The following is a 13,352-nucleotide window of genomic DNA, read 5'->3' on the forward strand; positions in this document are numbered from 1 at the left end:
TCAAATGGCAAAAGCTGTAATTCAAAGGGCCAGCCTTATCACATTCTGTATCATGGTGAATCTCCATGAGAGCTACATTAATGGTATGCATGTCAGTGGAGTGCTCAGTCACTTGTATGTTAAATTCATGAGCAGGCTGTTCTGTTGATTGGATCAACTGGAACATTCATCATCATAAGCAATAGAGAGCCAGCTAGGGTAGGCATACTGAGCAGGGCCATTTTCCTGAAGGGGGTAGAGTACGAATGCACATATCTAACATGGTTTCCATATAGTTACCATAATTTGTGTAAATGATGTAACAGCCAGTGATAAATTCCTAAATAGTACAAAAATATATATAATAAGTCAGGTGATTATAGTAGATTAGTAGATATGGACCCTTAGTATTCTCCCAAACCACTGCCATAACATGCCTTCTACTTAGAAAGATTAGATCAATATTTAAAAAATAAGTAGTGACATGTATAAAATGACTCTAAAATGTATTTCTCTACTATTCTTTCTTTTTGTTCTTTTTCATTCTTCTCAAAAAGAAATGTTTTTTCAAAAGTAATATGAAACATGCTTAGGTTTATTCTAATTTATTCCTCCCATGAGACATGCTTTGCATTTTTGAAGAAACATAAAAGAAATTGTAAAGCTTAATCTGATCATACAAGATTGCTTAGTGATTTTTCCTCATATTACAATGGTTTAATTTATTCTGGGCTCTGTTCAGTTCCTGAAAAATATCCAGTTCATTGTCATTCAGTCAAGTGTCAAACACTATTGTGAATTTTCAAATAGTGTAAACAACACAACTGTAATTGATATTATAATTAATGTTACAACATTATAGTTAGTAGGTGGAGATAGTTGACATCTTTTACTCGCAATTTATACTGTATATTTTGTCAAGAAACATGATAAAAAACATGTTTAAACAAGCTTTTTTTTATTTTCATAATAAAAGGTGTAAGTAAAAATTCCATGTTGTGTACTCAGTGCAAGCTATGGAGACACAAGAGGTGGTGTGTAATCACAGGAAAGTTAACAGAGAAAGTAAACTTTGAATGTGGCTCTTGTGTGAAATGCCAGCATTCTAAAATCTACAGGCACATTCGTGCTCCTCTTGGACAGTTTTCTCCACCAGAGACTTGCTTTCGCCATGTCCACATTGATCTGGTTGGACCATGGCCTTTCAGTCATGGGTTCTCTTACATGTTGACATGAGTTGATTGTTTCTCTTGTTGGCCTGAAGCCATTCCAATAGTGAACATTTCCGCTGAGTCATTTGCTCAAGCTTTCTTTTCTAACTGGATTGCTTGCTTTGGTGTCCCAGCTAAAATAAATAACCACTGATCGTGGATGCCAGTTTGAAGCTTCCTTATTTCGTGAATTGTCGCGAATCCTAGGCGTCCATCACATTCGTATGACCAGCTACCATCCAGGATGGTTGAACACTTTCACAGGCAACTGAAGGCTGCTATACGTGCCACTCCTGATCCACAGTCTTGGACAGAATTCCTGCCTACCATTCTTCTTGGTTGTCGCACTGCTGTTAAAACAGTCTTAGGTTTCTCCTCTGCTGAACTCCTTTACGGTACCATCCTGGCACTCCCTGGCACAATGTTGGTGCTAGACAATTCATCGCGTCCTGATCCAATGTCGTATGTCACCAGACTTCGCTCGTATTTCTCAAGTCTTCCACCCATGCATTCGTGTAACCGGACATTGACAAATGGACTCACGTTTTTGTTCGGGATGATTCTGTCAAGGGGCCTCTTGTTTCTCCTTATAAAGGACCATTTCGTGTGCTATTGTGCACACCCAAAACTTTTAGTCTCGACATCAATAGTCGGGCAGAGACCGTGTTGGTCAACAGACTTAAGAGGGCACATTTTGAGGAGTCCACACCCTTTGAAGACACCCCAAACACGCCCACCTTTGATCCTTTACAACCACCTACACATCCACCTGCACATGCACCTTTGACCACACCATCACCTATGCCTCCACCTTCATCGCCACTTCCTAACATGAACAAACCCTATATCACCAGGACAGGCCGCACTGTGCATTGGCCCAAAAAACTCACTAGAACTATTTACATCTAACTTTTTTCTTTTTTCTTCCTGTGACTGACAATTGTTTCTCATGTGCTGAGAATACTAATGCCTTGTCATTGAACTCTGTAAAATAATATTTTGTGCATGCTCATGTTATATTGCTCAAGATTATTTTTTCTCAATTTCACATTTTGTATTATATTTTGTACCACATCTTGTTGTTTGTGATCGGTGGCCATCTCTGCTTTCTTGTGCATGCTCCAGTCATTCTAATTTTTGCACTGGTATTCTCAGCGGGGAGCCCCTGTAGTGTGACACAAGAAGCCAGCGCCATTTTGTGCGAGATCTCGCTAGCAGCCATTACTGTCTGAGACAAGAGCGAGATCTCGCTGACAACCATGTTTGCCATGTATAAGACCACAGCGAGGCTCTTGTGGGCAATATCTATTTAAGGAGGTGTATTGAGCAACCTGTCCTCTTCTCTTGCATTGGCACTCACGTTGAACAACACTGCAACCTTGCAGCTCACAGCGGATTCTTAACCTGCTCTATCTTTACCTGTTATCTCCAGAGGTAATGTACCTCTCACAAATGGAGCTAATGAACTACGTGCTGACACATAATTGGTCGCCGGGAGCAAGCCCCATGAAATGAGAACCAAATAAACAACCATTGTATTGCATTCGCTTGTAAGCCTCTTCTTCTTCGAGTTCCAGAATCCTAAGACTACAAAAAAATAATTGTAATGGGTGAAGGAGATACTCCACAGGTATCAGGAGCCTTCTAGCCCCATTATAGATTCATAATTAAAAATCAAGAACAAATATTACAAGACATTTGTTTGATGTTCCCACAATTCTGCCATTCTACTACCCAATGGTTTCTTTACTTGCTACCTGAACAACAAATAAAATGACATTACAAGAGAATAAATTACGAAAACTATTGGCATTTTATATTGAGTATGAGAAAACATGCATGAGAACCAGCACAAACAATGATTAATTATAATGTCATTAACAATTGTATTATTAGTGTGTGTGTGTATGTGTGTGTTTGTGTGTGGTGTGTGTGTCTGTGTGTCTGTGTCTGTGTGAGAGAAGGAATGAACAGAAGTAATATAGACCCCAGGTGCCCTAGCACAGACAACCAATCTAAGAGAACAGTAATTCTGCATATGAATATTTGAAAGAAACTAGTGAAGATTTTAGTCATACCACAAACAATATTTCTAGTGTTGGTGGTACAATAAAATGCTCCCAGTCCACACTGTAGTATAACCAGTGATAGAAACGGTTTTCAAACATAAGAAGAACCTTTCTAAAGACTTTACATACACTCTGTTATATGTGCCTGATGACAAAGGGCTATGATGAGAGGTAAGACACTATGAGCCCAGTCCAACCCATGTTAGTAAGGAAAAGTGGATGTAAAATTATGAAGAAGATAAAATTGAGTAAAGCTTCATTTCTCTGTGATACCTTTCAATAATGGTTGTATGGGAAATACAAGAAACATGTAAAGAAATACACAAATCACCAGTGTAAGGTAAAGGGGACAATAAAGCATTGAGAATGATGTGAATAAGACATGAAGAGTAGATAAGATGACATTTCTTAAGACAATGATAATAAATGACATAAAAGTTAAATATCAAAGTGGTTGATCAGATCATTATAGAATTGCTAACTGTGGTATAAAATTGACATGACAGTAAAATATTACAGCTCTATCTATGGTGAAAACCCTATTAATATCTTTTAAAGAAAAATCAATACCAAGGAAAGGTTTACCATGTGAATGTAGTTTTAAGACTTATGAATAAAATATGGAGAAAACTGCCAGTGGCAACAGGATTTTTATATCTGTTTTTCCATGCTGGTATAGATTAGTCAGTAAAAGATAACAGCTTCTGCTTGTGTAAAGCTGCATGAGGGAACTGACTTCAGATTCCTGTACTTTAGCTGTAATTTAGATTAATGAATTTATATAGAATTAAAAAGGGAATTAAAGGATAAGTGGAAACAAAATCTTTAATAAATATTAAATATAATTGTAAATGATAAAATATATCAAGTTTTGAAAAGTACAGGAAACTAATAAGCAAAAGTAAATTTATTTCTTCACAGGTGAAGATTTTCCAATTATCAGATATTATACGGACCACTGTCACTGTTACATCTTAATGTCTCAGATATCATACAGACTAGTATTACTGATACATCTACATATCTCAAATATCCCACTGATCAATATCACTGATTCCTTGGTTAGTATGACACATGAGATATTAAGGAGGTGTTTCGTTTTTGTTCATATACTTCCATACTCCCAGTTTCTCATACAATTATAGTTACTATAGCAATATCTTTCACAATACCAGTACTTCATAAAAAGTTTAGTAATCCCTCCTACTCCACATTCTTGCTATCTCTACATTACCATATCATAATACTGTGTGAAAATATCCTCATTTATGTGAGGATGTCCTTGCTTATGTCATTGGTTATTCAGTATCTCTGTCTGTATCTCCATCCATTGCCTTAAGTTTCTTTTCATTATCATTATCATCAATGTCCTCCTCCTCCTCCTCCATCACCATCACCATCATCATCATGAAATGGGTGAAATACCTCAGGGGTATATTCAGCATGCAAAATACACATATGGTAAAGTCACACACATGTAATACATTGTGACAAAAAGCTTTGAGCATCTAAGATTATTCTTGTAATTAAAAGTCAAAAACTCCCTTTAGAGGTATTTCAAATCTTAAAAGAATAAGCAAAAAAAAAAAAAAAAAATCCAATAGTATCAGCTAATCCTAATTTTTGCCAAAATAAAGACAACACGTTTAGGAGTGAATCTTATCTTTAAATATCAACTAATCCAAAAATTTGAATTGCCTATGTTATTGGAATTAATCCTCTTGTTTGTTGGAATTTTTTGTCTTCTAATTACAAGCATAATCTGGATAAATCAAAGCTTTTCAATTCCTTATATTATGTATGTGAAGCTCTACAGTATATGCATTAATAAAGTGACAAGTTTTCTTTATTTGGGTCAAGACTGTGCCAGGGATTTGTAAATATATGAATGAGAGTTAATGTGTGTGTATATGTACATGTATATGTGAATATAACCAGATGGTTAAGAAGTTTGCTTTGAAACCAAGAGGTCATGGTTTCAATCCTAGTGTGTGGTATCTTGGGTAAATGTCATTTTCTATAATCTCATCATCATCATTGTCATCATTGTCATCATCATTTAATGTCCATTTTCCATGCTGGTATGGGTTGGATAGCTTTTCAGGAACTGGCTAGGCCAGGGGCCACACCAGGTTCCATAGTCTGTTTTTGGTTTGGTTTGTATGGCTGGATATCCTTCCTAATGCCAACTACTTTACAGAATGTACTGAGTGCTTTTTACATGACACCAGCACCAGTGGTTTTTACATGGAACCAGCACCCACACCAATGATTTTTATGTGGAACGTTGGTTTTAGGATCTCGATTCTGTTGTGGTGGGCAGGTTTTCTTGAGTACAGTAGTGTGCCACATCTCCTTTGTAATGCTCAGTTTTTTTAGATCAGTCTTCAATATTTCATCCAAAGTATTCCTGGGCTTCCTTCTTTCACGACTTCTCGTCACTTTAAGTGATTGGCACTTCTTTATGCAATTGTCCTCATCCATCTGCATTTCAACGCATACCTTGTAAAGGAATTTGGGTCAATGGAAACTGTATACAAGCCTGTTAGATGGATTCATCATCGTCATCATCATCATCATCATCATCATCATCATCATCATCATCAACATCATCATCATCATCATCATCATCATCATCATCATCATTTAACATCTGTTGTCCATACTGGCATGGGTTCGATGGTGTGACCAGAGCTGGCAAGACGGTGGGATGCACCAGACTCCAGTCTGATTTGGTTTGGTTTCTACGGCTGAATGTCCTTCCTAATGCCAACCACTTTACATAGTGTGGTGGATGATTTTATGTGGCACCACATGGACACTTTTATGTGATGCTGCACAAGTGCTTTTACATGATGCTGCACATGCTGTACAAGCATATTTATGCATTGCTACATGAGCGCTTTTACATGTCACCACATGGGCACAGTTACGTGTTGCTACATGGCCACTTTTACATGGCACTGCCATCGGAAATTCAAAAGTACAGCCATGTCACACAGTGTCTTGCTAATTCTACCTGAGAATCACAGGAGGGGTACATGCATTTGTTTAATGATCAGTCATGTACCAGTTAATCTAATGAGCAGGTAATTTTAGTTGACTACTGAATTTGTTGTTGTTGTTGTTGGCACTTCGTCGCTTATGACGTCGAGGGTTCCAGTTGATCCGATCAACGGAACAGCCTGCTCGTGAAATTAACATGCAAGTGGCTGAGCACTCCACAGACAGGTATACCCTTAACGTAGTTCTCGGGGATATTCAGCGTGACACAGTGTGACAAGGCCGACCCTTTGAATTACAGGCACAACAGAAACAGGAAGTAAGAGTGAGAGAAAGTTGTGGTGAAAGAGTACAGCAGGGTTCGCCACCATCCCCTGCTGGAGTCTCGTGGAGCTTTATGTGTTTTCGCTCAATAAACACTCACAACGCCCAGTCTGGTAATCGAAACCGCGATCCTATGACCGTGAGTCCATTGTCCTAACTACTGGGCTATTGCGCCTCCACTGACTACTGAATACTCATAGTTGAAACTAATAGAGAGGAAACGTAAGCCAATGAATGGATATACAGACAGAGATACTGAATAACCAATGACATAAGCAAGGACATCCTCACATAAATGAGGATATTTTCACACAGTATTATGATATGATAATGTAGAGATAGCAAGAATGTGGAGTAGGAGGGATTACTAAACTTCTTATGAAGTACTGGGATTATGAAAGATATTACTATGGTAACTATAATCTCCATGTGCAGATATGCCTGCATTCATGTAATGGGTGTACAAGCCTCTTTAGTATATGAGTGTGTGTGATTATTTTTATTCATGTGTATGCATAAAAATTGCATAGTAGGTAGTATTGATGAGGAAGAGGTAGCATAAAGTACCTTCTTTAATACTACACCCCACTCTCAGTTACTTGGTGACCTTACTGGTATTGGTACTGAGTAAAAAGTACCCAGCACATTCTGTAAAGTGGTTGGCATTTGGAAGGCCATCCTGCCATAGAAACCATGCCAAAGCAGACTTTAGAGCTTTTACATAGTCCTCTAGATCACCAGCTCCTGTTGAACCATCCAACCCAATACCATCATGGAAATCAGACATTAAATAATGCTGCTGCTGCTGCTGCTGATGATGATGATGATGATGATGATCTTGATGATGATAATCTTGATGATGATAGTGATGGTGGTGTCTTAAATGGAGAATATTTGAAATGTCTTACGAATCTTCTCTGTGTTATAAGTTGATAGGATTCAGTTTGCTTTGTTCATTATTGGAAAACTCAAACATTTCTAGATTTATGTAAATCTATTGTGATCAGTGCATCAATGATATTAGGTACAAATAGGTAACTATAGGTAGAATACAAGAGCTTTCTTTAGCTAACTATATATGTTCTCTGTGTTTGTGTTCTTTCTTTTATTCTTTTACTTGTTTCAGTCATTTGACTGTGGCCATGCTGGAGCACCACCTTGAAAGCTTTTAGTCAAACAAATTGATCTCATGACTTATTTTTTAAGCCTAGTACTTATTCTATCGGTCTCTTTTGCCAAACTGCTAAGTTATGGAAATGTAAACACACCAGCACTAGTTGTCAAGTGGTGATGGGGAACAAACACAGACACAAAGACACACAAATAGGCATGTGTGTGTATATATAAATATATATATATATATATATATCATCATCATCATCATCATCGTTTAATAATTAACTGATCTTCCTGTATTTTCTTTTACCCAAAGCTAGGAACTTTTCAGCACCCCCTTGTACATTCGCATTTTCTGTTCAGTTACCTTGTATAGCAGATTATCTGTATGCCCTGTTGTATATAATAATCAGAAGGAAACATTGCCTGTATGGATAAACATGAGTATATTATACATATCTTGAAATAGTATTTAGACTTTTGTCTGCTAAAAACACATCCAAAACTTCATTTTTTTAACATTGAAAAGCCTTTACAAAACAAAATATTTATTTTCTCATTTTACAAAAAGAAAAACAATCTTTTTCTAGTTTAGGCAGTCATCACAGCTTGTTTTAGTCATAATATTTGAGAAATTCCCCAATGATCAATAAGAAATAATTATTAGTCTGGTATCTAAGTGTAGAAATAATTTAGAGTCATATATTAAATTAAAACTACTCATGTGATTTGGAATCTTCATAGAAAAATAAACATAATCAGGAACCAATATTCATGTTTTTGGCTTTATAGGCTCAGTATCAAGAATCCTGATTATAAACCAACAGGGGAGAAATTATATCTGATCTTATTACTAAATATGTTTTTAATGATCTTTGGTTATAGACAGCCTTATATAAATTGTTAATATTTGTAAACACCTAAAGTTTACTAGTCTTTGTAAATGTTAATGGTTTTTTTTTCATTCTATTAACTTTATCTCTAGAAATGGTGTGTTCTCTATCTATTGTGGTGATCAATGGATATCATTTCCCATCTACTGTTTGGACAATTTAATGGCCTCTTGTATGAATAAGTTTGAATAGTTCTTAATTACTTATTTAATAAACAATATTTTCTATGAGTTCTGGGTGGTTGAATGGATAAATTTATAACTGGTATGTTATGGCATATTGGGAGTCCAGTAACAAATATTGGAGATTTTTAATGATAGTCTAAAGGATTTATGATGATAAACTTCTACTGAAATGATACAAAACATTAAATATTCTTAGGGATAAACATCTGTACTGGAGCTACAGGTTAATGTGTATGGATTGGGAATCTCATAGATAAAGTTATATGACTTGATGAGGTCATATATCAATATATTTGACTTGGGAACCTTACAGGTTAATATACATGTGGTTTGTTATAACTATATTTCATAGTCTCCTCATTGTAGTTAGAAGTGTGGTACTTGACTGTCCCCTCCTTGGTCCTGTACTGCAGCTAGAAGTAAATTATTTCTCTGTATTTTGACAGATGCATTTAATGTCCTGTGACTCTTTCAACTCACTTGACTGCTACTTTTGCAGTAGTGTTTCAACTAGGAAGCCCTTCTCTCATTGACCTATGAGGACTTTTGAGTTCAAAAGGAAGAATCTTGCCTGGCAGAAGAATTTGATTTTAGTGTTATGAAGGATTCACCTCCCAATTGCTATATCACAACAAACCAGTGAACAAACAAAACGTACATTGATTATGTGCGGTTGATAATGTTTGCAACACTAATTGCTGCTTTTAATTTGTTATTAGATTTAATCTTATGTGTGCATCATTGTGGTATACCAGCAAATAGTTTTATCACTATTTATATAGTCATAGACTAGTGATTTGATTCCAGCACATGATGTTGATAAGCCACAAAAATGGTGAAACAGCGGTATCCATCACTCCTATATTTGATCAAAGGCAACTTGTTTCAACTGTCTATGACTTTTAGGTGTTCTAACACCCAGTGCTATGAGGGTGTCATCCCCCAAGTGCTGTACCACAGCGAACCAGCGATCAAACAAAACATATACATTGAGTATGTGCAGTCGATAATGTTTACAACACTAATGCTGCTTTTAATTTGCTATTGAATCCAATCTTATGTATACATCACCATGGTAAACCAGCAAATAATTTTTCCACTATTTATATATAGAGATAGACTAGTGATTTAATCCAACCCTGGTTTGGTTCAGGTACATGATACTGATAAGCCACAAAAATGGTGAAATATCAATATCTATCACTCCTGAATTTGATCAGAGGCAAGTTGTCTCTCCAGTCTACAACTTTCAGGTGTTTATCACCCAGTGTTATGAAGAAGTCATCCCCCAAGCACTATACTACAGCAAAGTGGCAAACAAACAAAGCACATACATTGAGTGTGTGGCCAGTATTTTAATTTATATATTAGAATAATTTTATTGAGTCAGTGGTCACATGTATATACTAATAAAAAAAATGCTTACTTTAGTTTAAATTCATATACTCTTATAATTTCCATCTATTCTAAAAGAAAGAAATACTCACAATTTAACTTCAGTTCAGTAGGATTTTATACAGTTCTACACAAAGCAGTGATGCTTTCTTATTAATAATAAGGAAATTATTGTATACAGTGCTCAGGTGCACTACAACAATTAATATCTTAACTTTTAATCTCATGATTGTTATTTTAAAATATTTTGCATTTTACCCAATATCTGTAAAGGAGATGTTCTAGGTTAACATTATACATAATGGGTCCCTCCTTCCTTCTCTCTTTTTCACCAGCCTCTGTTGATCTTCTACATTCAATACTCATATCACAGTATAATGTAGTATCCACAGTCTCCCTATCGTACAGTGTGTCTTTTACAGAAAGCAACTGAGAGTTGAGGAGTGTCTTTGTTACCAACTGAGGTAGCAGCTCCCTAATTTTTTTCTCCTTTCCTTTTCTCCTTCTTACCCTAGCTGCCATTGAAATATAAAAATATTTTGAGCTAATCCTTATTTTCCTTCTACCAACAGCAACCATAACTAACATCTTAAATTTTTCATTTTTTTTCATTGAATTGAAATCACTATCAGCTTCCTCAAGGCTTTCACTGAATAATTGACAAGCTATGAGGTACTTTAAAAATTTTTGCATTCTGGCAAGTTGAATAAGAAAATATTGATTAACATCTGTAACAAAATGGGTTGAACTAGTTGTGACACACAACTTAAAGCTTCAGTGTGATTTATAAATTCAACCAAGATACAAATATGTCTGTCTTATATAAAAGATACACAAACTTGTGATTGTAATGAGAATGATTTAAGAACTTTTAACCAGATTTTATGCATTTTATACATTTTTCTTGTTTTGCTTTCATTCCAAAATTTCTTAAAATTACAATGTCATATGTGAATCAAAAAATATTCAGTTGAATTTCCACTTTGACATCATCTTTTCAAAACATGCCTCAAGTATGTTTTAAATTACACAAGCCAACAGATATTTTATAGTCAGGATGTTTTTACCTGATCTGAAGGTTTTTTGATATGCTGAATCCAAAAATGGAATCCATTTTTTACTGACATGCCTAGATTTCAAGATACACCAACCTCACAAACATCAGTGGGTGATATATGTGAACTTTAAGATGGTCAGTTTTCTCTTGGGGGCTACAAAGTGGATACACCAAATAACCTTGCTTTTTAGGTATGTGGAACAGAAGAAAAAACATTGGGTTATCAAAGAATGGCTGCAGCAAACATTAGTTCCAGGATCTTGTAATGTGGTTGAAGAGCAATTAGTTCAACTGTGAAAAATCATCTTACCTCCACTGCATACCAAACTTGGCATTATGAAGCAGTTTGTTAAAGTTCTGGATGAAAATGGACCATGCTTTCACTATATCTGCAGCACATTTCTCAATCTGAGCAGTAAAAAGATAGAAGCTGGAGTATTTGATGGGAAATTCAATGAACTGCATTGAAGCCGCAACATGGAATTCATTTAGGCAACAAGAAAACAGCTGGACAACTTTCAAAAGTTGGGAGCAAATATGAGCATAAAGCTGCACTATCTTCACAATCACCTTGATAAATTCCCCAAAAATCTTGGTGGCACAAATGATGAGCAGGGAGAACATTTCCATCAGGACATAAAATCAATGGAACAAAAGTATCAAGGCAGATGGGAACTTGCATATGATGGCAGATTATTGCTAGAACTTGGCCTTTGATCTTTCTGAGGTTTATCACTCAAGAAAATCATCCAAATGCAAATTCATGGGGAATTAGGTATAAACAGTGATATGATTTGTCTGTAGAAATTTCAAGATTTTTACTAATTTTTCAGGAAAAATTTAAGAAAATATTCTGGTTTTGAAGAAAAACCAATTTCTGTTTATGTCTGTATGTTATGTCTTGTTCTTCATGAACTATTTTATTGAAAAGACTGAAATTCTAGGGATCTAGCATCTTAAAATCTTGACATGATGGTAATAAATGGATGTACTTTTCAGATTCTGTGTCAAAAAACCCCTCGTCCAGGTCCAAATTTTTTTGAAAACAGGAAACATTTTTTGTTGGCCTGTGTTATAAACTAAGAATAGTTTGTGACTTAATTAAACGAGTCTTAGATATTTTTGTTATTTGGTTAGGCTGATTTAAGCTGTGTGTTTTCCCCCCATTTAAAACCAAGTCCATTTTAGATTTCTTATGACACCATTTGTTTATACATGAAAATTACATTGATTATAAAAGTTGCTTGCTGGAGATTGAACACTGTTTACCAGTAGGGAGTCATGTATGTATGCTGTGTTTTGGTTAAGAATTGGTTATCTATATATTCGTGTAGTGAGAGGTAGAGAATTCTGCATTCATTATAAACAAATGATTCTTTTTAACCTGAGGTTGAGAATTCAGTCATCTCAGGAACCCCTGAAACCTCTGCAATCTCTGCACAGATTATACATTCAGCAAATTATATTCATCCAACAAGTCATATTCTCCTCATTTCTCTTCAGATTTTATATATCCTCCATATTCTTTATTTATGACTATGAAATCTACATTCATGACTATGTAAGGTAGCAGTGATTTGAAGCCTAACTTCTAGATATTTGATCAGACACCATCATAGTCTCAAATTTATAAGTTGACCACTCAGCAGGAGGTTGTGGTGTGATATAGTTTCCTTGATTGTTCTAGAATAAAACCTCTTGTTCCCAATAAAAACTGTTTGGCACATAACTTAGTGTGCAGAGAGCCAATGAACTTTGTGCCATGGCTTTGTATATTTTTGGACCAGCTGCATGTTGTCCTACAGATAAAGTTCTGTAACTTCAGAGAAGTTTTTCTCTCTCCCAGTCAACAATTATTAATGTTGCTCATTGTAAATAGCAATAAATATTCAGTTAAATATTCCCAAGTTTGCTTCAGTTATTATTCATGCAGCCAACAAAATATATCTTCACTGAACAGCTCAACTCAAGTGAAGGCAAGCACTCAGTGAGAATAACATCTATCTTCATTTGAAAAGAAGACTATATGAAGCATCGAATGCTCTCCATCAGGCATAGGTGACCTTTTTCAAAAAACAGGCTGCATGAGATATGGTACATCATCAGGCAGACTGTACTAC

At 35.6% G+C, this 13,352-nt stretch overlaps 1 protein-coding gene across 1 annotated transcript; it reads left to right on the forward strand.

Annotated features, from left to right (window-relative positions):
• Positions 1-1,434: 1,434 nt before the first annotated feature.
• LOC149137280 (uncharacterized) lies at positions 1,435-2,099 on the forward strand. Its single transcript, XM_089339181.1, has 2 exons — positions 1,435-1,652; positions 1,826-2,099. Exons 1-2 carry the CDS (start codon positions 1,435-1,437, stop codon positions 2,097-2,099), a joined length of 492 nt encoding a protein of 163 aa, XP_089195307.1.
• The last annotated feature ends 11,253 nt before the right edge of the window (positions 2,100-13,352 follow it).

The sequence above is a fragment of the Octopus bimaculoides genome, chromosome 2 (assembly GCF_046866305.1).
Source record: "Octopus bimaculoides isolate indiv1 chromosome 2, ASM4686630v1, whole genome shotgun sequence".
In the NCBI taxonomy this organism is placed as follows: Eukaryota; Metazoa; Mollusca; class Cephalopoda; order Octopoda; family Octopodidae; genus Octopus; species Octopus bimaculoides.

What these genes read in the sequence shown, in the direction of transcription:
- LOC149137280 (XM_089339181.1), top strand. Translation starts at nt 1,435, where the DNA reads ATGGTTGAACACTTTCACAGGCAACTGAAGGCTGCTATACGTGCCACT. An exon ending in TCGCGTCCTGATCCAATGTC is followed by an intron (nt 1,653 to 1,825) that starts GTATGTCACCAG and finishes CAAAACTTTTAG; the next exon opens with TCTCGACATCAATAGTCGGG.